The sequence below is a fragment of the Macaca nemestrina genome, chromosome 6 (genome assembly GCF_043159975.1).
Source record: "Macaca nemestrina isolate mMacNem1 chromosome 6, mMacNem.hap1, whole genome shotgun sequence".
Lineage (NCBI taxonomy): Eukaryota > Metazoa > Chordata > Mammalia > Primates > Cercopithecidae > Macaca > Macaca nemestrina.
Genome location: NC_092130.1, coordinates 39,612,974 through 39,632,601, shown reverse-complemented (window position 1 = coordinate 39,632,601; position 19,628 = coordinate 39,612,974). Strand labels below are relative to the sequence as shown.

General features: G+C 39.9%; 2 protein-coding genes across 7 annotated transcripts in view; both read left to right on the top strand.

Moving 5' to 3' along the window:
• The window catches only part of LOC105467247 (protocadherin alpha-C2), a 220,551-nt gene that overhangs the window by 29,768 nt on the left and 171,155 nt on the right, over window positions 1–19,628 (top strand). Inside the window, exon 1 of one of the 5 annotated variants that reach the window (XM_011716286.3) lies at window positions 216–9,099. The exons of 3 other annotated variants lie outside the window; for them this stretch is intronic. In XM_011716286.3, the coding sequence (XP_011714588.1) occupies window positions 6,748–9,099 (2,352 nt within the window). In that variant the 5' untranslated portion in view covers window positions 216–6,747. Of the gene's footprint in view, window positions 1–215; window positions 9,100–19,628 lie in introns of those variants that run through there. One more of the 5 variants, XM_024788272.2, reaches the window with a different exon arrangement.
• On the top strand, window positions 10,285–17,050 carry LOC139355337 (protocadherin alpha-6). 2 transcript variants are annotated; one of them, XM_071098309.1, is made up of 2 exons: window positions 10,285–15,911; window positions 16,437–16,947. In XM_071098309.1, the coding sequence occupies exons 1-2, from the start codon at window positions 13,494–13,496 to the stop codon at window positions 16,458–16,460; spliced, it is 2,442 nt and encodes an 813-aa protein (XP_070954410.1). In that variant the 5' UTR covers window positions 10,285–13,493; the 3' UTR covers window positions 16,461–16,947. The 2 variants fall into 2 exon arrangements, with proteins under 2 accessions (XP_070954410.1, XP_070954409.1); XM_071098308.1 differs by lacking the exon at window positions 16,437–16,947 and adding an exon at window positions 16,958–17,050 and having other exon boundaries at window positions 13,318–15,911.

Genomic DNA, 19,628 nt, shown 5'->3' with positions numbered 1-19,628 from the left:
TTTTTCATTTTTGAAGAAAAACTTCGGTGGATTTGGTATTCTTGGTTGGCAGTTCTTTTTCTTTTCAGCACATTCAGTATAACATCTCACCCCTTTCTGGATAGCAAGGTTTCTACTGAGAAATCTACTGGTAGAGTTGGGGTGTTCTCTTGTATGTAATGAGTCATTTTTCTTTTGCTGCTTTCTAAATTCTTAATATTTCTTGAATCTTTTTTTTTTTTTTTTTTTTTTTTTTGAGACGGAGTCTCGCTCTGTCGCCCAGGCTGGAGTGCAGTGGCCGGATCTCAGCTCACTGCAAGCTCCGCCTCCCGGGTTCACGCCATTCTCCTGCCTCAGCCTCCCGAGTAGCTGGGACTACAGGCGCCCGCCACCTCGCCCGGCTAGTTTTTTGTATATTTTAGTAGAGACGGGGTTTCACCATGTTAGCCAGGATGGTCTCGATCCCTGACCTCGTGATCCGCCCGTCTCGGCCTCCCAAAGTGCTGGGATTACAGGCTTGAGCCACCGCGCCCGGCCTATTTCTTGAATCTTGATGTCCATTTCTTTCCTCATATTTGGGAAGTTTTCAGACATAATTTTAAAAAATAAGCTGTCCTTTTATCTCACTGCTTCTTCTTTTAAAACTGTCATAATGTGTAGAGCAGCCTGTTCGAGGATGTCCTATCAATTTCTTAGGCTTTCTTTACGCTTTCATTTCTTGTTCTTTTTGCTACTTCGTCTGGATAATTTCAAATGATGTGTCCTTGAGTTCACTGATTCATTCTTCTACTTGATTGAGTCTGCTGTTGAACATGTCTGTAAAATTTTCAGTTCAATTATTGTATTCTTCAGTTCCAAAATTTCTTTTTAGTTCTTTTAAATATTTTCTATCTGCTGAAATTCTGATTCTGCTTATGCATTATTTTCCTGAGCTCATTGAACATCTTTATGACAATTATTTTGAATACTTTATCAAGTAATTCATATAGCTCTATTTCTTTAGGTTTGGTTTCTGGAGTGTGTGTGTGTGTGTATGTGTGTGTGTGTGTGCATGCACTATTTGGGCCATGTTTCCTATTTTCTCATATTCCTTATTACCTTGTTTTGTTATCTATACATTTCAAAAAACCAAAACCAAACCAAACCAAACCAAAACAAAACAAAAAAACACCCCAGCTACCTCTCCCAGTCTTTATGGCCTGGATTTGTACATGGAAAGATCTTTTACTAATCAGGCTGGCTAGAGATTCTAGGGACCTCTCAAACCTTTTCTGTGGATACATCTTCTACGGACTTGTGTGTATAATTCCTAATTAGAGGGATCTGCCAGCTTTTTTTTTTTTTTTTAAAGCTCTAATCTTTTTCTCTCTGTGGTGTCTGTGTGCTGTACTGTGGGCCCTCTGGAGCAGCAGTATTCACTCAGCTCTTTTAGGTTCTGAGAAGCCCTCAGTTACAGATTCTGCTGAATCCTATCAGTGCCTGGAGTCAAGTGAGACAGAAACTTGGACTGCCCACTAAAATTCAGGAAATTTGGATGCATTTTACTCTTCTCTTTCCTTCATGAGGGAGAGAGTGCTGAGCTGAGTTGTGCTCTGTGTGCTGTGTCATAGGTCCTGAGGAACATCAGCCCACCACCCAGCTCTTTATTATTCTCAGCTGCCCTCAGGAATTTAGAATATGCCAGGCTCCATCAGTGCTCTGAGATATGCAAGACAGCCCCCCTGAAAAGTCAGAACATTGAATGCGCGCTTTACTTTCTCTTTCCCTTCTCAGGGAGAAGCCAGGAGCTGGAAGTTTCCCCCTGTTTGAATGGGATGGTGCTGCTGGATGGAACTATAGGAAAAGTGCCCCAGAAAAGTGCCCAGCTAGTTTTACACTTGCTTGGAACCCAGGATCCTCTTAACTGGTTTCTGCACTTATCACCATGGGAATTGGTCCTTGTATTGTTGTTGAGTTAGTTGTTGAGTTGTTGAGTTAATTGTTGTTGAGTTAATTGTTGTTGAGTTGGTCCTTGTATTGTTGTTGAGTTATATCTGTGGAGGGTCTGGGGATTCCTATAACAGCATCTTGCTGATGTCACTACCTCTGTTATCTTTTTAAGTTATATACGCTTTTACAAATTATTTTATTGACTTCCTCTTTTACTTCCTCTTTTATTAACACACATCCTTGACTTATTACCTCAATTAAATCAATACTTTTACTACTTCCAGGCAATGCTAAGACCTTGAATCATTATGCCATTTACTTGTACCCTAATTTTTGTTACTGATATGCCTTTCAATTAATTATGTATTCTAGACAGACAGTACATTATTATCATTGTTTTGTTAGCACCTATTTGTGTTTCTTTCTGGGATCGTTTTCCTTCTGAAGACGTTAACATTTCCTTTAGTGTGGCCTGCTAGTAAAGCAACCTTTAAGTTTTTATATATCTGGAAATGTCTTAATTTTACTATCACTTGAGAAACAGTTTTGGGTATTGAATGAAAGTTATTTTTTGCCAGCACTTTTAAGATGACATTCCATGGTCTTCTTTTGAAGTGATGGCTGTCAAGTTTATTGTTCAATTAGTGTGTCTTTTTTTCTCTCTAGCTACTTTGTATACTTACTCTGTTTTTCACTGTTAGCAGCTTTACTATCATGTGCCCAGTATTAATTTGCTTTGTTTTTAATCTCGCTTGCAGTTTTGAAAGCTTCTTATATCTGTGGGTTGATAATATTTTATCAGTTTAAGAGAAGATATAGCAGTATGCCTTCAAATACTGCTTCTACTTCATATTTTCTCTTATATTCTTCTGTGACTATAAGTATATGTATGTTAAATCTTTTCATCATATCCCTTGTCTTTTATATGCCATTTCTATTTTTAAATCACTTTTTCTCTTTGTTTCATAATCTATATTTTATTCTTACCCATCTTTTACTTCAGGAATTTTATCTTGTTATTCTAGGCCACTGTCAAAATCAACGATTGAATCCTTAATTTCAATCATGGCATTTTTCAGTTTTAGAATTTAATTTTCCTTTTAAAAAATAGATTTCTAACTTGGGTACTGGCTAATGTTAAAAGAAACTTTCCTCCCACCAAGTTTTCCCTCACTTGATCTTGGATTTTAAAATTAGATATAACCTGAGAGATTATCATTTTTCTCCATTTGATAATGAATCAGGCCAGGCATTGTGGCTCCTGCCTGTAATCTCAACACTTTTGTGGGCCATGACAGGAGGATTGCTTGAGCCCAGGAGTTCAAGATAAGCCTGAACAATATAGGGAGACTCTATCTTTACAAAAAAAAAAAAAAAATTAGCTAGATGTGGTGGTGCACACCTGTGGTCCCACCTACTTGGGAGGCTGAGGTTGGAGGCTTGAACCTGAGGCTACAGTGAATCTTGACTGTACCACTGCACTCCAGCCTGGGTCAGAGTGAGACTCTTTGTCACCCAGTTGTATAGAAACAACTATAGGTAGAGCCATAAAAAGGATGCCTGAGATTACAGCTCCTAAATTTAGCTTCATTGTCCCTTTCCACTAAGTGAGATAATCTGACATTAATGAATGCAATATAGTTGCATAAAAATGATTAATTTAATTTTTTACTATCTCAGGGATATGCTAGAACTATTCTCATATTTTCTATCCAAAGAGGATATATAATATGGGTATTTTAGCACACTCCCTTATAGGGCAGTTGTACCTTCCTCTGTGAATCATTATACAGGCAGTGCTAAGATGTGTATTATATGCACATGGTATCCTTTCTTACTATCCTTATAATAGAATAAATTAATTTTTATACAGAATTTTTGAAGGATCAAATGACATATGTGCATAAATTATTTATACATTTTTATACAATTGCTTCAACATTTCCTCTTTTTGCAATCTGGTATATCTATATAATTTCTACAGATAACAGAAGAAAAATAACAGCTTATTAAAATTTTATTCTGGGTTTTGTAAGGAATAAAGGACATTTGTACCCTTATGAAGATTAAATTTTCTTGTGTTAGTGTATTTCTAAAGGCTTTTAGTGAATTAATTGGAGACACTTTAAATACTACACAGTTTTAAATCTAAATTTTTTTCTCAAGGAAGAAGTTCTGTTTACACAATGGTGCTTAAACATGACTGAAATATCTAAAGGAGAAACCTCTCCTTTAACTGGATCAGTCAAGAAAATAATCTGTAATATTTGATTGAAAAAAATGGCTTAGAAGAAGATTTTTAAAAATGTTCTTTTCCTGGCTGGGCGCAGTGGCTCAGGCCTGTCTGTATTCCCAGCACTTTGGGAGACCGAGGCGGGCGGATCACAAGGTCAGGAGATTGAGACCATCCTGGTTAACACGGTGAAACCCCGCCTCTACTAAAACTACAAAAATTAGCCGGGTGTGGGGGCGGGCGCCTGTAGTCCCAGCTACCCCGGAGGCTGAGGCAGGAGAATGGCGTGAACCCGGGAGGCGGAGCTTGCAGTGAGCAGATATCGCGCCGCTGCACTCCAGCCTGGGCTACGGAGCCGGGTGTGGGGGCGGGCGCCTGTAGTCCCAGCTACTTTTTTTTCCATAGAAAAAAAAGTATTTTCTATGGAGTCTCCTATGAAATTGAGATTAGATAATTTATAGTTATTGAGAAAGGAATATTCAAGATAAGAGTTGATCACTGTAGCACATATGCGAGTGATAATTCGAAAAGTAAATATAATTAAATATAGTTTAACAGATATGAAAATGAATCCAAAGTCAAGAGTCTTGTTTTCTCCTGAAATATCTATATAAGTACATGAGATATTTTTTTCCAGACTGAGAAGAGCATGTGAACTGATATTGTTGATTACTTTTTCTCCATTGAGTGTATCTTTTAAAATACTCAGTATTTACCATAATACTCTGCAGATTACAATGTACACATTGTTAATACTACACTGTTAATTTGCCTTTTAAATACTTAATATTTACTTTTTTCAAAGGTTATATTTGTGTATTCTGTATAAAATTCTACTGTAATTTATTCCATAGCCTTGTAGTTTTACATTATTTGCTGTTATATAATAGAAAGTGGCTAACGTCAGCTAATGCTATTTTCTAAACATTTATTATCATTTTCTTATGTTTTTAACCATTGCATATTAAAATATTTTAAAATTATCAGTATGACAACTATTAGGCAAATAGTCTTGGAAATTGATTTGTGTTTCAATGATCCTAGTATTACTGCAAAGTCATGATAATAGAGATAGTAAGAATCTTATAAGGGAAATGGTAAATACATCTTTAAAGATTGTATCAGAAACAGTTCTGTGACAATATCTTATTTCTTTACAAGTTTGAATTCCAGAAATCAAGTGAATTTCCACTGACTTTGCATTTTCTGGTAATTTCGTTTTTCTTATCAAGCTATATTTTAAATGTAAAAGTATCCAACAATAGAATTGCTGATCTCGTGGTCCCTCCTGTCTTCACAGGTAAGGGATATTTTGTAATATTTAAGGGATTTTAAGGAGTACATGTACAAGCAGAATGTTAGCTATTTCTTCAATAGAAAACTTGGCGACATTTTCTTTTGCCCGTATTTATTGTGTTTACTATATTTTCTAGGTCGTGTTCAAATGATACCATTCAGTAAACATTTGGGAGATTAAAAAGTCATTAAACTAACATAAAGGTAGCCTGGTTAATAAAATGATATTCTTTTCAACATGATTATATTTACTGGAACCTAAACATTTTGTGAAATAGTATGTCGTATAGAAAATGTTAGGATTTTGACTTGTTATGTAAGTGCAAAGCTATGTATTTTACAATTTTTAATAATTGCTTTATCAGTAATAGCAACTTGAAGAAATGCTATCTAGATGCTACTAATTTGAAAATAGTGCAAAGACGTTTACCAAAGTTGTTCTATTATGCTTTTGATTTCTAGAAAGTTGAAATATCCCCATTACAGTTTTGGGATAATATAAAAGGTAGATAGGTGTTATAGATAAAGAAATAGGTTTTCATCGATTTGAAAATTAGACCTCCAAGAAGAAACTCAGGTGAGAATGCCATTAAAATAGTTTTAGTTGTTTTTGAAAATAACATAAACAGAATGTCACTATTAAACACTGAAATTGGAATAAAAATTTGGTTTATGAGTAACACGGAGATAGCATACAAACATTCCATTGATTAATACAGAAAAACTTAAAAATTTTAATTAGATATGTTTAAATAGAGATGAGAAAAGTCAAAACTTTAACTCTTAAAAGTTATTTTTATCAGTTTGGAAATACATAAACTCCTGCTTATATAAAATACACCAATACAAACTTCTCTAGTAAGGATTGGGTTTACATGACTTTAGATGCAGGTTTCTGTAAATATTTTAATGATGCACTTATATTGACGCATTTGAAGACACAGTTTAATGATATATTTTGACTAGAGATAAGTGATTTAAAAAATGATAAGAATCATGTCATTGAAAGTGAGAATACTTGAGAAATATTGACGAATATAAGCTAAAGAAAGCAAAACAAAGTAAAACACTTACCCTTTCATCCGCATGATGTCGCTGGACGCCGCAAGGTTTTTCTCCCTTCCCAATCTCAAAGGAGTACAGTGAGTACATTTTCCTTAGACAGAAAGGAAAAGAACCTTCCATTTTTGGCTCTGCCAAGAAGCTCAAAAAGGTGATAATATAAAAATATATAGGTAATTGGGAATTGAATTTACAAAATACATTGTGTGGTGATGCAATAGAGAGCTGATAATCGGAAGGAGATTGAGATGGTATATTCCCGGAGAGGAAGTCCGGGATCCCGGCTCCTGCTGCTGTGGCTTCTCCTCGTCTACTGGAAGGCAGGGAGCGGCCAGCTCCACTACTCGATCCCGGAGGAAGCCAAACACGGAACCTTCGTTGGCCGCATCGCGCAGGACCTGGGGCTGGAGCTGGCAGAGCTGGTGCCGCGCCTGTTCCGGGTGGCGTCCAAGGGCCGCAGGGACCTTCTGGAGGTAAATCTGCAGAATGGCATTTTGTTTGTGAATTCTCGGATCGACCGGGAGGAACTGTGCCGGCGGAGCGCGGAGTGCAGCATCCACCTGGAGGTGATCGTGGACAGGCCGCTGCAGGTTTTCCATGTGGAGGTGGCAGTGAAGGACATTAATGACAATCCGCCCAGGTTCTCCAGGCAAGAACAAAGATTGTTCATTTTAGAGTCAAGAATGCCAGATTCGCGGTTTCCGGTAGAGGGCGCGTCGGATTTGGATATCGGAGCAAACGCACAATTGAGATACAGGTTAAATCCTAACGAATATTTTGACTTAGATGTTAAAACAAATGAAGAAGAAACGCACTTTTTAGAGCTAGTTTTGAGGAAATCCTTAGATAGAGAAGAAACACAAGAACATCGTTTATTAGTGATTGCAACTGATGGAGGACAACCCGAACTAACAGGTACAGTTCAGTTGTTGATCAATGTATTGGATGCTAATGATAACGCCCCAGAATTTGATAAATCCATTTATAATGTCAGATTGTTGGAAAATGCACCGAGTGGGACATTAGTTATTAAACTGAACGCCTCAGATGCAGATGAGGGCATCAATAAAGACATAGGGTATTTCTTTAGTAATCTTGTTCTTGACGATGTAAAGTCCAAATTTATAATTAATTCTAATACTGGTGAAATAAAAGTTAAGGGGGAACTGGATTATGAAGTCTGTAACTCATATGAAATTAATATTGATGCCATGGATAAAAGTGCATTCCCATTAACAGGACACTGTAAAGTAGTAGTGAAACTCCTGGATGTGAATGATAATACCCCAGAGATGGCCATAACCTCCCTTTTCCTGCCTGTGAAAGAGGACGCTCCAGTCAGCACGGTCATTGCTCTGATCACCGTGTCTGACCATGACTCAGGTGCTAACGGGCAGGTGACCTGCTCCCTAATGCCCCACGTCCCCTTCAAGCTGGTGTCCACCTTCAAGAATTACTACTCGTTGGTGCTGGACAGCGCCCTGGACCGCGAGAGCGTGTCGGCCTATGAGCTGGTGGTGACCGCGCGGGACGGGGGCTCGCCTTCACTGTGGGCCACGGCCAGCGTGTCTGTGGAGGTGGCCGACGTGAACGACAACGCGCCAGCGTTCGCGCAGTCCGAGTATACCGTGTTCGTGAAGGAGAACAACCCGCCGGGCTGCCACATCTTCACGGTGTCTGCGTGGGACGCGGACGCGCAGGAGAACGCGCTGGTGTCCTACTCGCTGGTGGAGCGGCGGGTGGGCGAGCGCGCGCTGTCGAGCTACGTGTCGGTGCACGCGCAGAGCGGCAAGGTGTACGTGCTGCAGCCGCTGGACCACGAGGAGCTGGAGCTGCTGCAGTTCCAGGTGAGCGCGCGCGACGCGGGCGTGCCGCCTCTGGGCAGCAACGTGACGCTGCAGGTGTTCGTGCTGGACGAGAACGACAACGCGCCGGCCCTGCTGGCGCCTCGAGTGGGTGGCACCGGCGGCGCAGTGAGCGAGCTGGTGCCATGGTCGGTGGGTGCGGGCCAAGTGGTGGCGAAGGTGCGCGCAGTGGACCCCGACTCGGGCTACAACGCGTGGCTTTCGTATGAGCTGCAGCCAGAGCCTGGCAGTGCGCGCATCCCGTTCCGCGTGGGGCTGTACACAGGCGAGATCAGCACAACACGCTCTCTGGATGAGACCGAAGCACCGCGCCACCGCCTTCTGGTGCTGGTGAAGGACCATGGAGAGCCCGCGCTGACAGCCACAGCCACAGTGCTGGTGTCGCTGGTGGAAAGTGGCCAGGCGCCGAAGGCCTCATCGCGGGCGTCGGCGGGCGCTGTGGGTCCCGAGGCTGCCCTGGTGGATGTCAACGTGTACCTGATAATCGCCATCTGTGCGGTGTCCAGCCTGTTGGTGCTCACGCTGCTGCTGTACACCGCGCTGCGGTGCTCGGCGCCGCCCACCGAGGTCGTGTGCACGCGGGGCAATCCCACTCTGGTGTGCTCCAGCGCGGTGGGGAGCTGGTCCTGCTCACAGCAGAGGAGGGAGAGGGTGTGCTCTGGAGAAGCCCCACCCAAGATGGACCTCATGGCTTTCAGTCCAAGCCTTCCTCAGGGTCCCGCCTCTGCAGACAACGTGAGTTTTCTGATATTAACATCCAACTTTCCCTCCCAATTTTTAAATATTAAGTGTCACATTCACCCAGTTTTTTTAAAAAATTACGCCCTAGTACATAAATATTGTAGTACACAATTATTGCACTAATTCATGTACTATGTGCTTTTTATGATGTTTTTCTGTTAGGGTAATAGATTCATCAACTTTCTGTGATATTATTTTTAAAATTATATTTTATATTAGCATTTGAATTTCGCATCTCTAAAAATGTAGGATAATAATTGTAAGACATAGTTTGGAGTCATTCTCAAAGTCTCAGTTTATGACTCCATGAAAATTTATTTTATTTTATTATTATTTTTTAAAGACCCTTTATTGCTCAGTCTGCAGTGGCCTGATCATAGCTCACTGAAGCCTGAAACTCGTGGGCTCAAGTGATCCTCCCATCTCAGCCGCCCAAGTAGCTGGACTACATGCACATGCTAATTAAAGTTTTTTTTTTTTTCTAGAGATAGGGGTCTTGCTACTTTGCCCAGGCTGTTCTTGAACTCCTAGTTAGAAGCCATGCTCCCATCTCAGCCTCCCGAAGTACTAAGATTACAGGATTGAGCAAGAGTGCCTGGCCTATAAAAATGTTTTAGCACCACCCTTCCAATTTTACCTTTTTGTTTCTGTTGAATTTGAATTATTATTTTATTACACTAATTTAGTTTCTGTTTTCAATTATATTTTTGCAGTATATGGTTTATTTCAACTTTGTCTAAGCAGTTCACCTGTATACCCATGATGAATTTGATAACTGTAATTTAAAAATTACATTTTTCATTTTATTGATCTTTTGAATAGGAAACACATATACATAGTTTACTGTTCTTTTTTTTTAATTTATTTATTATTATTATACTTTAAGTTCTAGGGTACATGTGCATAACGTGCAGGTTTGTTACATATGTATACTTGTGCCATGTTGGTGTGCTGCACCCATCAACTCGTCAGCACCCATCAACTCGTCATTTACATCAGGTATAACTCCCAATGCAATCCCTCCCCCCTCCCCCCTCCCCATGATAGGCCCCGGTGTGTGATGTTCCCCTTCCTGAGTCCAAGTGATCTCATTGTTCAGTTCCCACCTATGAGTGAGAACATGCGGTGTTTGGTTTTCTGTTCTTGTGATAGTTTGCTAAGAATGATGGTTTCCAGCTGCATCCATGTCCCTACAAAGGACACAAACTCATCCTTTTTGATGGCTGCATAGTAGTCCATGGTGTATATGTGCCACATTTTCTTAATCCAATCTGTCACTGATGGACATTTGGGTTGATTCCAAGTCTTTGCTATTGTGAATAGTGCCGCAATAAACATACGTGTGCATGTGTCTTTATAGCAGCATAATTTATAATCCTTTGGGTATATACCCAGTAATGGGATGGCTGGGTCATACATAGTTTACTGTTCTAAAGGTGCAAAAGAAGACAGTGAAATTTTCCCTTTCACCTCCTTCATGAAATCAAAACATTCTTGGGTATCCTTCTAGAGATTTTTATCATATGCTAATAAACTTCCCTACCCCCTTAAAAAACATATGAGTATTGATTTTAATCTTGCTTTTTTCATTTACTAATATATCTTGATGATCATGAATTATCATTACTGAAGTAGATTTGTTTTTCTTTTATTTGGATCTATGGTGTTCCATTGTGTAGAAATACGATCGGTTATTTTTCCCTTATCTTAACATTTAGTAGAACAATGATTTAATTTTCTGGAAACTTGCATATTTTTCAATTTATAAATTATATATCTAATAGATATTTTGAGACCGGATTTTCCTCTTGTTGCCCAAACGAGTGCAATGGTGCAATCTCAGCCTCCCAGATTCAAGCAATTCTCCTGCCTTATCTTCCCAAGTAGCTGGGATTGCAGGCATGTGCCACCACACCCGGCTAATTTTTTGTATTTACTAGAGATGGGTTTTCACCACGTTGGTCAGGGTGGTCTTGAACTCCTAATCTCAGGTGATTCACCCGCCTCGGCCTCCCAAAGTGCTGGGATTGCAGGCATGAGCCATCATGCCCAGCCTAAATTATTATATTGATGAGGAGTAATTGTGAACCCTCTCAGTTGTGCAAATTCTGCTATATTTTGGTTGGGAAATTTTACTGCTTGTTGTTACTTTTCATTTTTAGATTAAAAAAATAAATATACCATGATACAAACTGCCCTCTTGAGTTGTTTACAAAGAGTTGTTTGTTAAAGCTGTATGTTTGAGACTACTCTAGACAAGTGTCCTCTCCATCTGAAATAATGAGAACCGTTTTTCTACTCTTTTGAGGGGAAAAGTGTGGGTTTATAGGTAATAACTAGTCTACACTTTACATGATAAAATGTGAATTCCCTCTTTCAGTTGCTTTGTCTGTTTCTTTTATTCTCATATGCATTTAATTTTATAAATACCCTTCTATGATGCTATTTATATATTCCTAATATCCTGAGCTACTCTGAGGAAGTCCTAGAAATTGAGAAATAGTTTTTATCACTCTGTAAATCTACACTTAACCATGGTCAAATTTTAAAAAATCAAGTTATCTTATTCTGTGATATAAACTATATATCTCTTTACATATCAAGTCTTTATATATATTTTGCGCAGTTTATCTTTTTTATAGGAACCTCTTGTTTTGGGGATTGTTTTTGGTTAGGAAATTGAACCCTTTGTTTGCCCAAAATAACTGCAATAGAAAGTCAGTGATAAGAACTACTTAATAGATCCAGGTTAATTATTTTAAGATAGAATTTCACACGGAAGAAAAGGCTTTTGTGTTACAATAATCTGTGAGGCATTTTACTGTATATCAGAATTTTGGAGTAAGGTGAAGATGATCATGTAATATGAAAAGTCTTATTGGTGGCTGTAATTTTCTTTCAAGGAGGGGTTCAATCACTTCCAATGGATAACATTAAGGTTAAATTAAGGGTGAAGTTGATATTTGGCCTTGACTTTTATGTGAGGGTAACATTTTTGCAGGTAAATGTAGATGTAATTTAAAAATCCAGCTAAAACAAACATGGTATTGGGAAAGAGGAAGAGCAAGTGGTCTGTATTGTCAGAAAAATAAGATTCATGTTGGAGAGTAATTGAAAATAACCTTCAAAAAGTTGATCACCTAATATGTGATTACATATTAGGTTACTAGAAGTTTCTAAAATGTCTTGGAATTTCTAGGTTTAGTAAAATTCAATGAAAGCTGTACTCATAAAGATAAATATGATAACGTGAAAGACAGATGGACTTAGGTGGATGTGGAAGAAGGCAAGCCAGGGAAAAGGAGTAATTTAAAAAGTAATATAAGTGACATGGGAAACACTCATGTTATTAAAAATATGAATTTGAAAATTTGAATTTGGGGATTATTAATAATTGGTCATGCTTTGATATTTAACAAGCTGTTTTCTAGGAGTCAGCATGTATAGGTGAAAATGACAATTAGAAACATAGAAAGAAGGGATGAAGATATGGATTTGTAAGTACCTCAATAAAAGTCTTATTCAAAACTTGGAAGTGAGTGAGAACAATTAAAGGAAAGGATATAGGACAGGGTTGAAGTTGAGAGAAAAGAATGAGATCATTTAAGAACAGCTGTAGAATCAAAAACAGCAAAGCACAATGGGTAGAAATTCCACTAGAATTGAAGTGGTAAAGTATATGAAAAGAATATTTTAAGCGAGAATCCTAATATAAGCTGCAGATAAATTAAATGCAATAAAGAATATGCTCTAGAATTTTATCTTCCATCATTACACAAAAGAACCTTAAGAGCGTCTGGTATTTGTTGAACAAAGAAAGCATGGACTTCAACAATCCATAAAGCTTTAAAAATTCAACCAAAATTTGATGATTTTAAGTTACATTTTTCCCTAGAGCACTATATAATAGCACGTCCTATGACAGACATATGTGGGTAAGTTTCTTTTCTAAAAGTGTGTAGAATAGTTTATTTTCTGATTTAAAGAGTAGTTTCGTAAACACTTAAATTTGCTAAACTGGCTAATACTAATGTTGCAAATACTGGTAGAAAAATTGTTTAGCTGTGAATAATTAGATCCCTTACTCTAAGGGTACTAAGATAACACTGCCTGTGCAAATTACAAACGTGAGGAGGATTTACTATAAAAGTAGAGAAAAGAAGATAACATTTAAAAAATATATAGTATAGCACTGTTATGTGAATTAATTTCTTACCTTTTGGAGCCGCATGATGTCGCTGTCTACCATGAAGTTATAGCTAGCCACCATTCAAATTTCTTCTATTACTGCATCATTCCCTGACTGTTGAATGATGGCGGACGCAGAAGAATTGGATTAATAAATTCCGGAACTTACAGTATTTTATCTTTATGCGGAAGATCTTCTAATGGAAATAAAACAAGAGGTATTTGACATGGTGTTTACCCTGGAAGACAGATTGGGAAAGCAATGTCTGCTCCTCCCGTTTCTGCTCCTCGCAGCCTGGAAGGTGGGGAGCGGCCAGCTCCACTACTCCGTCCCGGAGGAGGCCAAACACGGCACCTTCGTGGGCCGCATCGCGCAGGATCTGGGGCTGGAGCTGGCGGAGCTGGTGCCGCGCCTGTTCAGGATGGCCTCCAAAAACCACGAGGACCTTCTGGAGGTAAATCTGCAGAATGGCATTTTGTTTGTGAATTCTCGGATAGACCGCGAGGAGCTGTGCGGGAGGAGCGCGGAGTGCAGCATCCACCTGGAGGTGATCGTGGACAGGCCGCTGCAGGTTTTCCATGTGGACGTAGAGGTGAGGGACATTAACGACAACCCGCCCTTGTTCCCGGTAGAGGAACAAAGAGTGCTGATTTACGAATCTAGGCTGCCAGATTCTGTGTTTCCACTAGAGGGCGCGTCAGATGCAGATGTGGGCTCAAATTCCGTCTTAACCTATAAACTCAGTTCTAGCGAATACTTCGGGCTAGATGTGAAAATAAACAGTGATGACAATAAACAAATTGGGCTCATATTAAGGAAATCCTTGGACAGAGAGGACGCTCCTGCACACAACTTATTCCTGACAGCCACAGATGGCGGCAAACCTGAGCTCACAGGCACTGTTCACCTGCTGGTCACAGTGCTGGATGTGAATGATAATGCTCCCACTTTCGAACAGTCTGAATACGAAGTAAGAATATTCGAAAACGCAGACAACGGAACAACAGTTATCAGACTGAATGCTTCTGATCGGGATGAAGGAGCGAATGGGGCAATTTCATACTCTTTTAATAGCCTTGTTGCAGCCATGGTTATTGACCACTTTAGCATAGATCGAAATACAGGAGAAATAGTGATTCGGGGTAATTTGGATTTTGAACAAGTAAATTTATACAAAATCCGCGTTGACGCAACGGACAAAGGTCATCCTCCCATGGCGGGTCATTGCACCGTTTTAGTGAGAATTTTGGATAAAAATGATAACGTCCCTGAGATAACATTGACTTCCTTATCCTTGCCTGTACGTGAAGACGCTCAATTCGGTACTGTCATCGCCCTAATTAGCGTGAACGACCTTGACTCAGGTGTCAACGGGCAGGTGACCTGCTCCTTGACGCCCCATGTCCCCTTCAAGCTGGTGTCCACCTTCAAGAATTACTACTCGTTGGTGCTGGACAGCGCCCTGGACCGCGAGAACGTGTCAGCCTATGAGCTGGTGGTGACCGCACGGGACAGGGGCTCGCCTTCGCTGTGGGCCACGGCCAGCGTGTCCGTGGAGGTGGCCGACGTGAACGACAACGCACCAGCGTTCGCGCAGTCCGAGTACACAGTGTTCGTGAGGGAGAACAACCCGCCGGGCTGCCACATCTTCACTGTGTCTGCGCGGGACGCGGACGCGCAGGAGAACGCGCTGGTGTCCTACTCGCTGGTGGAGCGGCGGGTGGGCGAGCGCGCGCTGTCGAGCTACGTGTCGGTGCACGCGGAGAGCGGCAAGGTGTACGCGCTGCAGCCGCTGGACCATGAGGAGGTAGAGTTGCTGCAGTTCCAGGTGAGCGCGCGCGACGCGGGCGTGCCGCCTCTGGGCAGCAACGTGACGCTGCAGGTATTCGTGTTGGACGAGAACGACAACGCGCCAGTGCTGCTGGCGCCTCGGGTGGGTGGCACTGGTGGTGCAGTGAGCGAGCTGTTGCCGCGGTCGGTGGGTGTGGGCCAAGTGGTGGCGAAAGTGCGCGCAGTGGACGCCGACTCCGGCTACAACGCGTGGCTTTCGTATGAGCTGCAGCCAGTGGCAAGCAGCGCTCGCTTCCCGTTTCGCGTGGGGCTGTACACGGGCGAGATCAGCACGACTCGTGTCCTGGACGAAGCAGACTCTCCGCGCCACCGGCTGCTGGTGCTGGTGAAAGACCACGGTGAGCCGACGCTGACGGCCACGGCCACGGTGCTGGTGTCGCTGGTGGAGAATGGCCAGGCTCCAAAAGCGTCATCGCGGATGTCGGTGGGCGCCGCGGGCCCAGAGGCGGCGCTGGTGAATGTCAACGTGTACCTGATCATCGCCATCTGTTCGGTATCCAGCCTGCTGGTCCTCACGCTACTGCTGTACACCGCGCTGCGGTGCTCGGCGCCGCCCGCCGAGGGCGCGTGCACGGCGGGCAAGTCCACGCTGGTGTGCTCCAGCGCGGTGGGGAGCTGGTCATACTCGCAGCAGAGGCGGCAGAGGGTGTGCTCTGGGGAGGGCCCACCCAAGATGGATCTCATGGCCTTCAGCCCCAGCCTTTCACCTTGTCCTGTTATGGGTAGGGCGGAGAATCAGGCTTTAAATGAAGATCATGATGCCAAAGTAAGTGAATTTTCATAATAGTTAATTTTTATTTTAAATTCATAATTTTTTCCGCAGATTTGTTTTCTATATTTGTTTTTAATTTTAATTAATTTTACAAAATTTACGTATTTTCATTTTATTCTGTTTCTTATTATAATCTCTTTGCTTCTCTAATATTTGTAATTTAAGTGGAATTAGAAATAATTGTCCACAATCTGCACCTCAGAATTTTTGTCTTCAAACCAAAATATTCTGGGACATGTCGTTTTCTGTTGCATTGTAATTCAGATTCTTAGTAGCATGTTTTTCTGATTAATTATATCGGATTTTCATTTGTTTGCCTTTGAGCTGTAGGAAATTTTTTTTACATATACTCTGTTTTGATCATATATTGATATTTGAGCACCACTGTATCACTTATGCTTTTACACTTTCCATTTCAATGTTTTTCTGCTGAGACTTTTATTAAGTTAACACTTTGATTTCATCCATTTTGTGTAAGAACTCTGATCATCATACTTTTTATCTGTGGTTCCCTTTCAGACTTGTGTTTCCAGGAGACAATAGTGTTTATTTATTGTCCCCCTTTTAAACCATTGAGGAATAAAGGACAAAAACAATAATTATCAGCCTGAATACTTCTGGTTGTTATGGTTGATTTATTTACTACTGATCTAAATACTGGAAAAATAGTGATTCAAGAGATTTTGGACCTTGTGATCAAGTAAATTTATATGAAAACTGCATTCCTCTGGCATTGCAGCTCTCTTATTTCTGTTTGAATTTCATTTGATGGTCTTCTCTTCATGGAGTCTAAATCTATTTTTTGTTTTAATGTTTTCACTGTTTCTACACAGTAATTTAAACTATTCACTATTTTCTGTGTGTGTGTGTGTGACAGGGTCTTGCTCTGTCACCCAGGCTGGAGTACAGTGGTGCAATAATGGCTCACTGCACCCTAGAGTTCCTGGGCTCAAGTGATTCTCTCACCTCAGCCACTGGAGTAGCGGGGACTACACGCGAGCACCACCATGCCCACCGACTTTTTTTTTTTTTTTTTGTAGAGACGGGGTTTCTCCATGTTGCCCAGCCTGGTCTCAAACTACTGGTTGCAAGTGATCTGCCCACCTTGGCCTCCCAGAGTACTAAGATTATAGGTGTGAGTCACTATGCTTGGCTATTCATTATTTCTTTAAATGAAAAGCAGCAAAAAGTAGTGATTAGGTGTGACTTTTGTTGCTATCCTACCTTGCCTAAACTTCATTGCTACCAATTTTGTTTTGTGGATGGATTGTTTCACCTCCATTTCAGTTTCTTCTGTAAAGTTGGAGTGATAAACACTAGTTTCAATGATAGAATTTTCATAAAGCTTTAGTAAGTTGATACTGTAAGGTGCTTATAGCTGTGTTTGCCAAATAGTAAGTGCTTAATAAAATTTGCTACTAGTTTTCCAAAGAGGAAAATAAAAACTTTATGTCATTGTATGTTAGGAAGCTCTCATTACGGATTCCATATTGTTTTCATTTTATGTAAAGATTCAGTTTTTGTTATTCATAGTGAGGCCATAATTACCAAATTAATCCGAGATGTCTCTAACATTTTAAATGCCATGTTCCACATCAAAAGTAATTTAAAATGTGTGTTTCAAAGTTGAAAATTGAATTAAGACTTGGACAGTGGAAAAGTTTTATGAATTCAAAAGACATTTAAACTGCTGAGTCCTCAGTGATTTCCTGAAGGTGGTTTTGACTTTTTGTGTTGTCCACCTTCCCAGGAAATATTAGACTATGTTAAGCCTGAATGGTGTATTTGCCCACATTTAAAAGTTGCTTAAGGGCCATTAGAGGACTGAGTTGAGGTTTGTGTTCCCTAATGTGAGCATTTTCCATTCTTGAAATGGCAGAAACCATTAGTAGTATTTTCTGTTTTCTAAAAGAAGTACATGATAATTTTTAAGCATATAATTAATATTGCACCAAAATTTAAAAAACTACCTCTACATACTTAAGAGTTATGGAATTGTCTCTGATTATACCAAAGATCACCATTTGTGTAGATAATGATATCTAACAATCTCAAAACAGCATACTTTCTTAGGAAGTAGAGAACTGCAGCGTTGCTAGTGAGTAAATGTTTTTTTAAGAGTTTCTAGGGGGGTCTTTAAGAGTATCACACTGTGCCTGCTGAGAATCATCGAATTAACAACACCCAGTCCCTGGCTTCAAATTTTTAGATAAATAAAGATAAATATCCTACATAAATACGATGATAGTAAAAGGAAGAATATTGTAAGAGGTGCTAGAAAGGTACTTCACAGTGTTATTGGAATAGAAAAAAGTATTTGCCTTTTTCCCTTGTTGAAGGAGTCCTTGAAGAGTCATGATGTTTTACTGGTTATAAAATGGAAAGAGTTTTTCCTGGGAGAATATGGAGACTAATAGGTATTCTTGAGAAGAGAGTAACTTAAGTGAGTACACGGAAAATTCCAAATGTACCTAGAAATAAGGAATAGTCAACTTTGGGTAAAGCACATGGTTCCTATAAGAGAGACTGTGATATAAAGCAAGAAAAGTAATATGAGAAAAACCTTTTGGGTAACTTTGAGTACTAGACAAGTAATTTTGACACTCTTCAAAAGTCAAAGTGTGACTTGAAAGCTGTCAAAAAGTGTGAAGCAATGGGAATCAAAAGTGTTTAAGGAAAATGACTGCAAGGATTAAATGAAGGAGAATGAAATAGGAATGGACAGGTTACACAATAAGAAGCCACTGCAATACTCCAGGAAAGCAGCAATTATGAAAACTTATTTAGGAAAACATCTGGATACAGACATAATTATTTTACATTGCCGTTGGGAACATTGGAGTGAAACATTCAAGAAAACTAACACAGTAAGGTAGATCCAAAAAGGATGAAATAACTCAAGACTTGATCAAGGGGCTGCTTTATGTGAGATGGCTGAGCACTGAAATTTATCTAATAAAATAAACTTATATTATAAAAGAAATAATACAAATAATATTTGAGATTGTATAAATAGGCAAATATCATAACACACAAGTGTTTGAAAGGATAGAATGAGGAAACAAATATAAAATCATGAACTCCTGAAACAGTATATTTAGATTCTGCTAAAGCAAAAAATTCAGAATACTTCCTCCTCAGAAAGTTCACATGATACAAATTCTTCCCCTTCAAAGATTCCCCAAACCTTCTCTTATTTTGTTTTCCCAAGAAAAGTGTCTAGATAGGTGCTAATGTTTCTTGCCTCCTAAAAAGAAAACACACACACACACACACACACACACACACACACACACACACACACCCCTTTCTAAGTTTCTCTTTCATCCATCAGTAGATTCTTGAGATCCTGGGTCCCCCTAAAAGAGTACAGGATTTTTCTTAACAAGGGGTACTGAATCAAGAATATGAAGTTTCCTGGGATCCAGATCAAAGGAATTTAAACTTGCAGTTGTTTAGATTCATGTTGTCACTTAGGTTTCTGTCTTTATTTAAAACTGTGTGAAAAAAAGTTTTTCTAAGGCATGAGGAAGCTACAATTATGTTCACACTAAGTATTCAAAAGCCATCAGTTGCCTAAGAATGCTTCTAACAAGCATGAGAAATGCTATTTTAACCTTTAACAACAATGAAGAAAAAAATTCAGAGTTTGAAATAAAACTTTTCAACCGATTAATAGTTTGTAATTCTTACTTACCATTTGGGCCACAT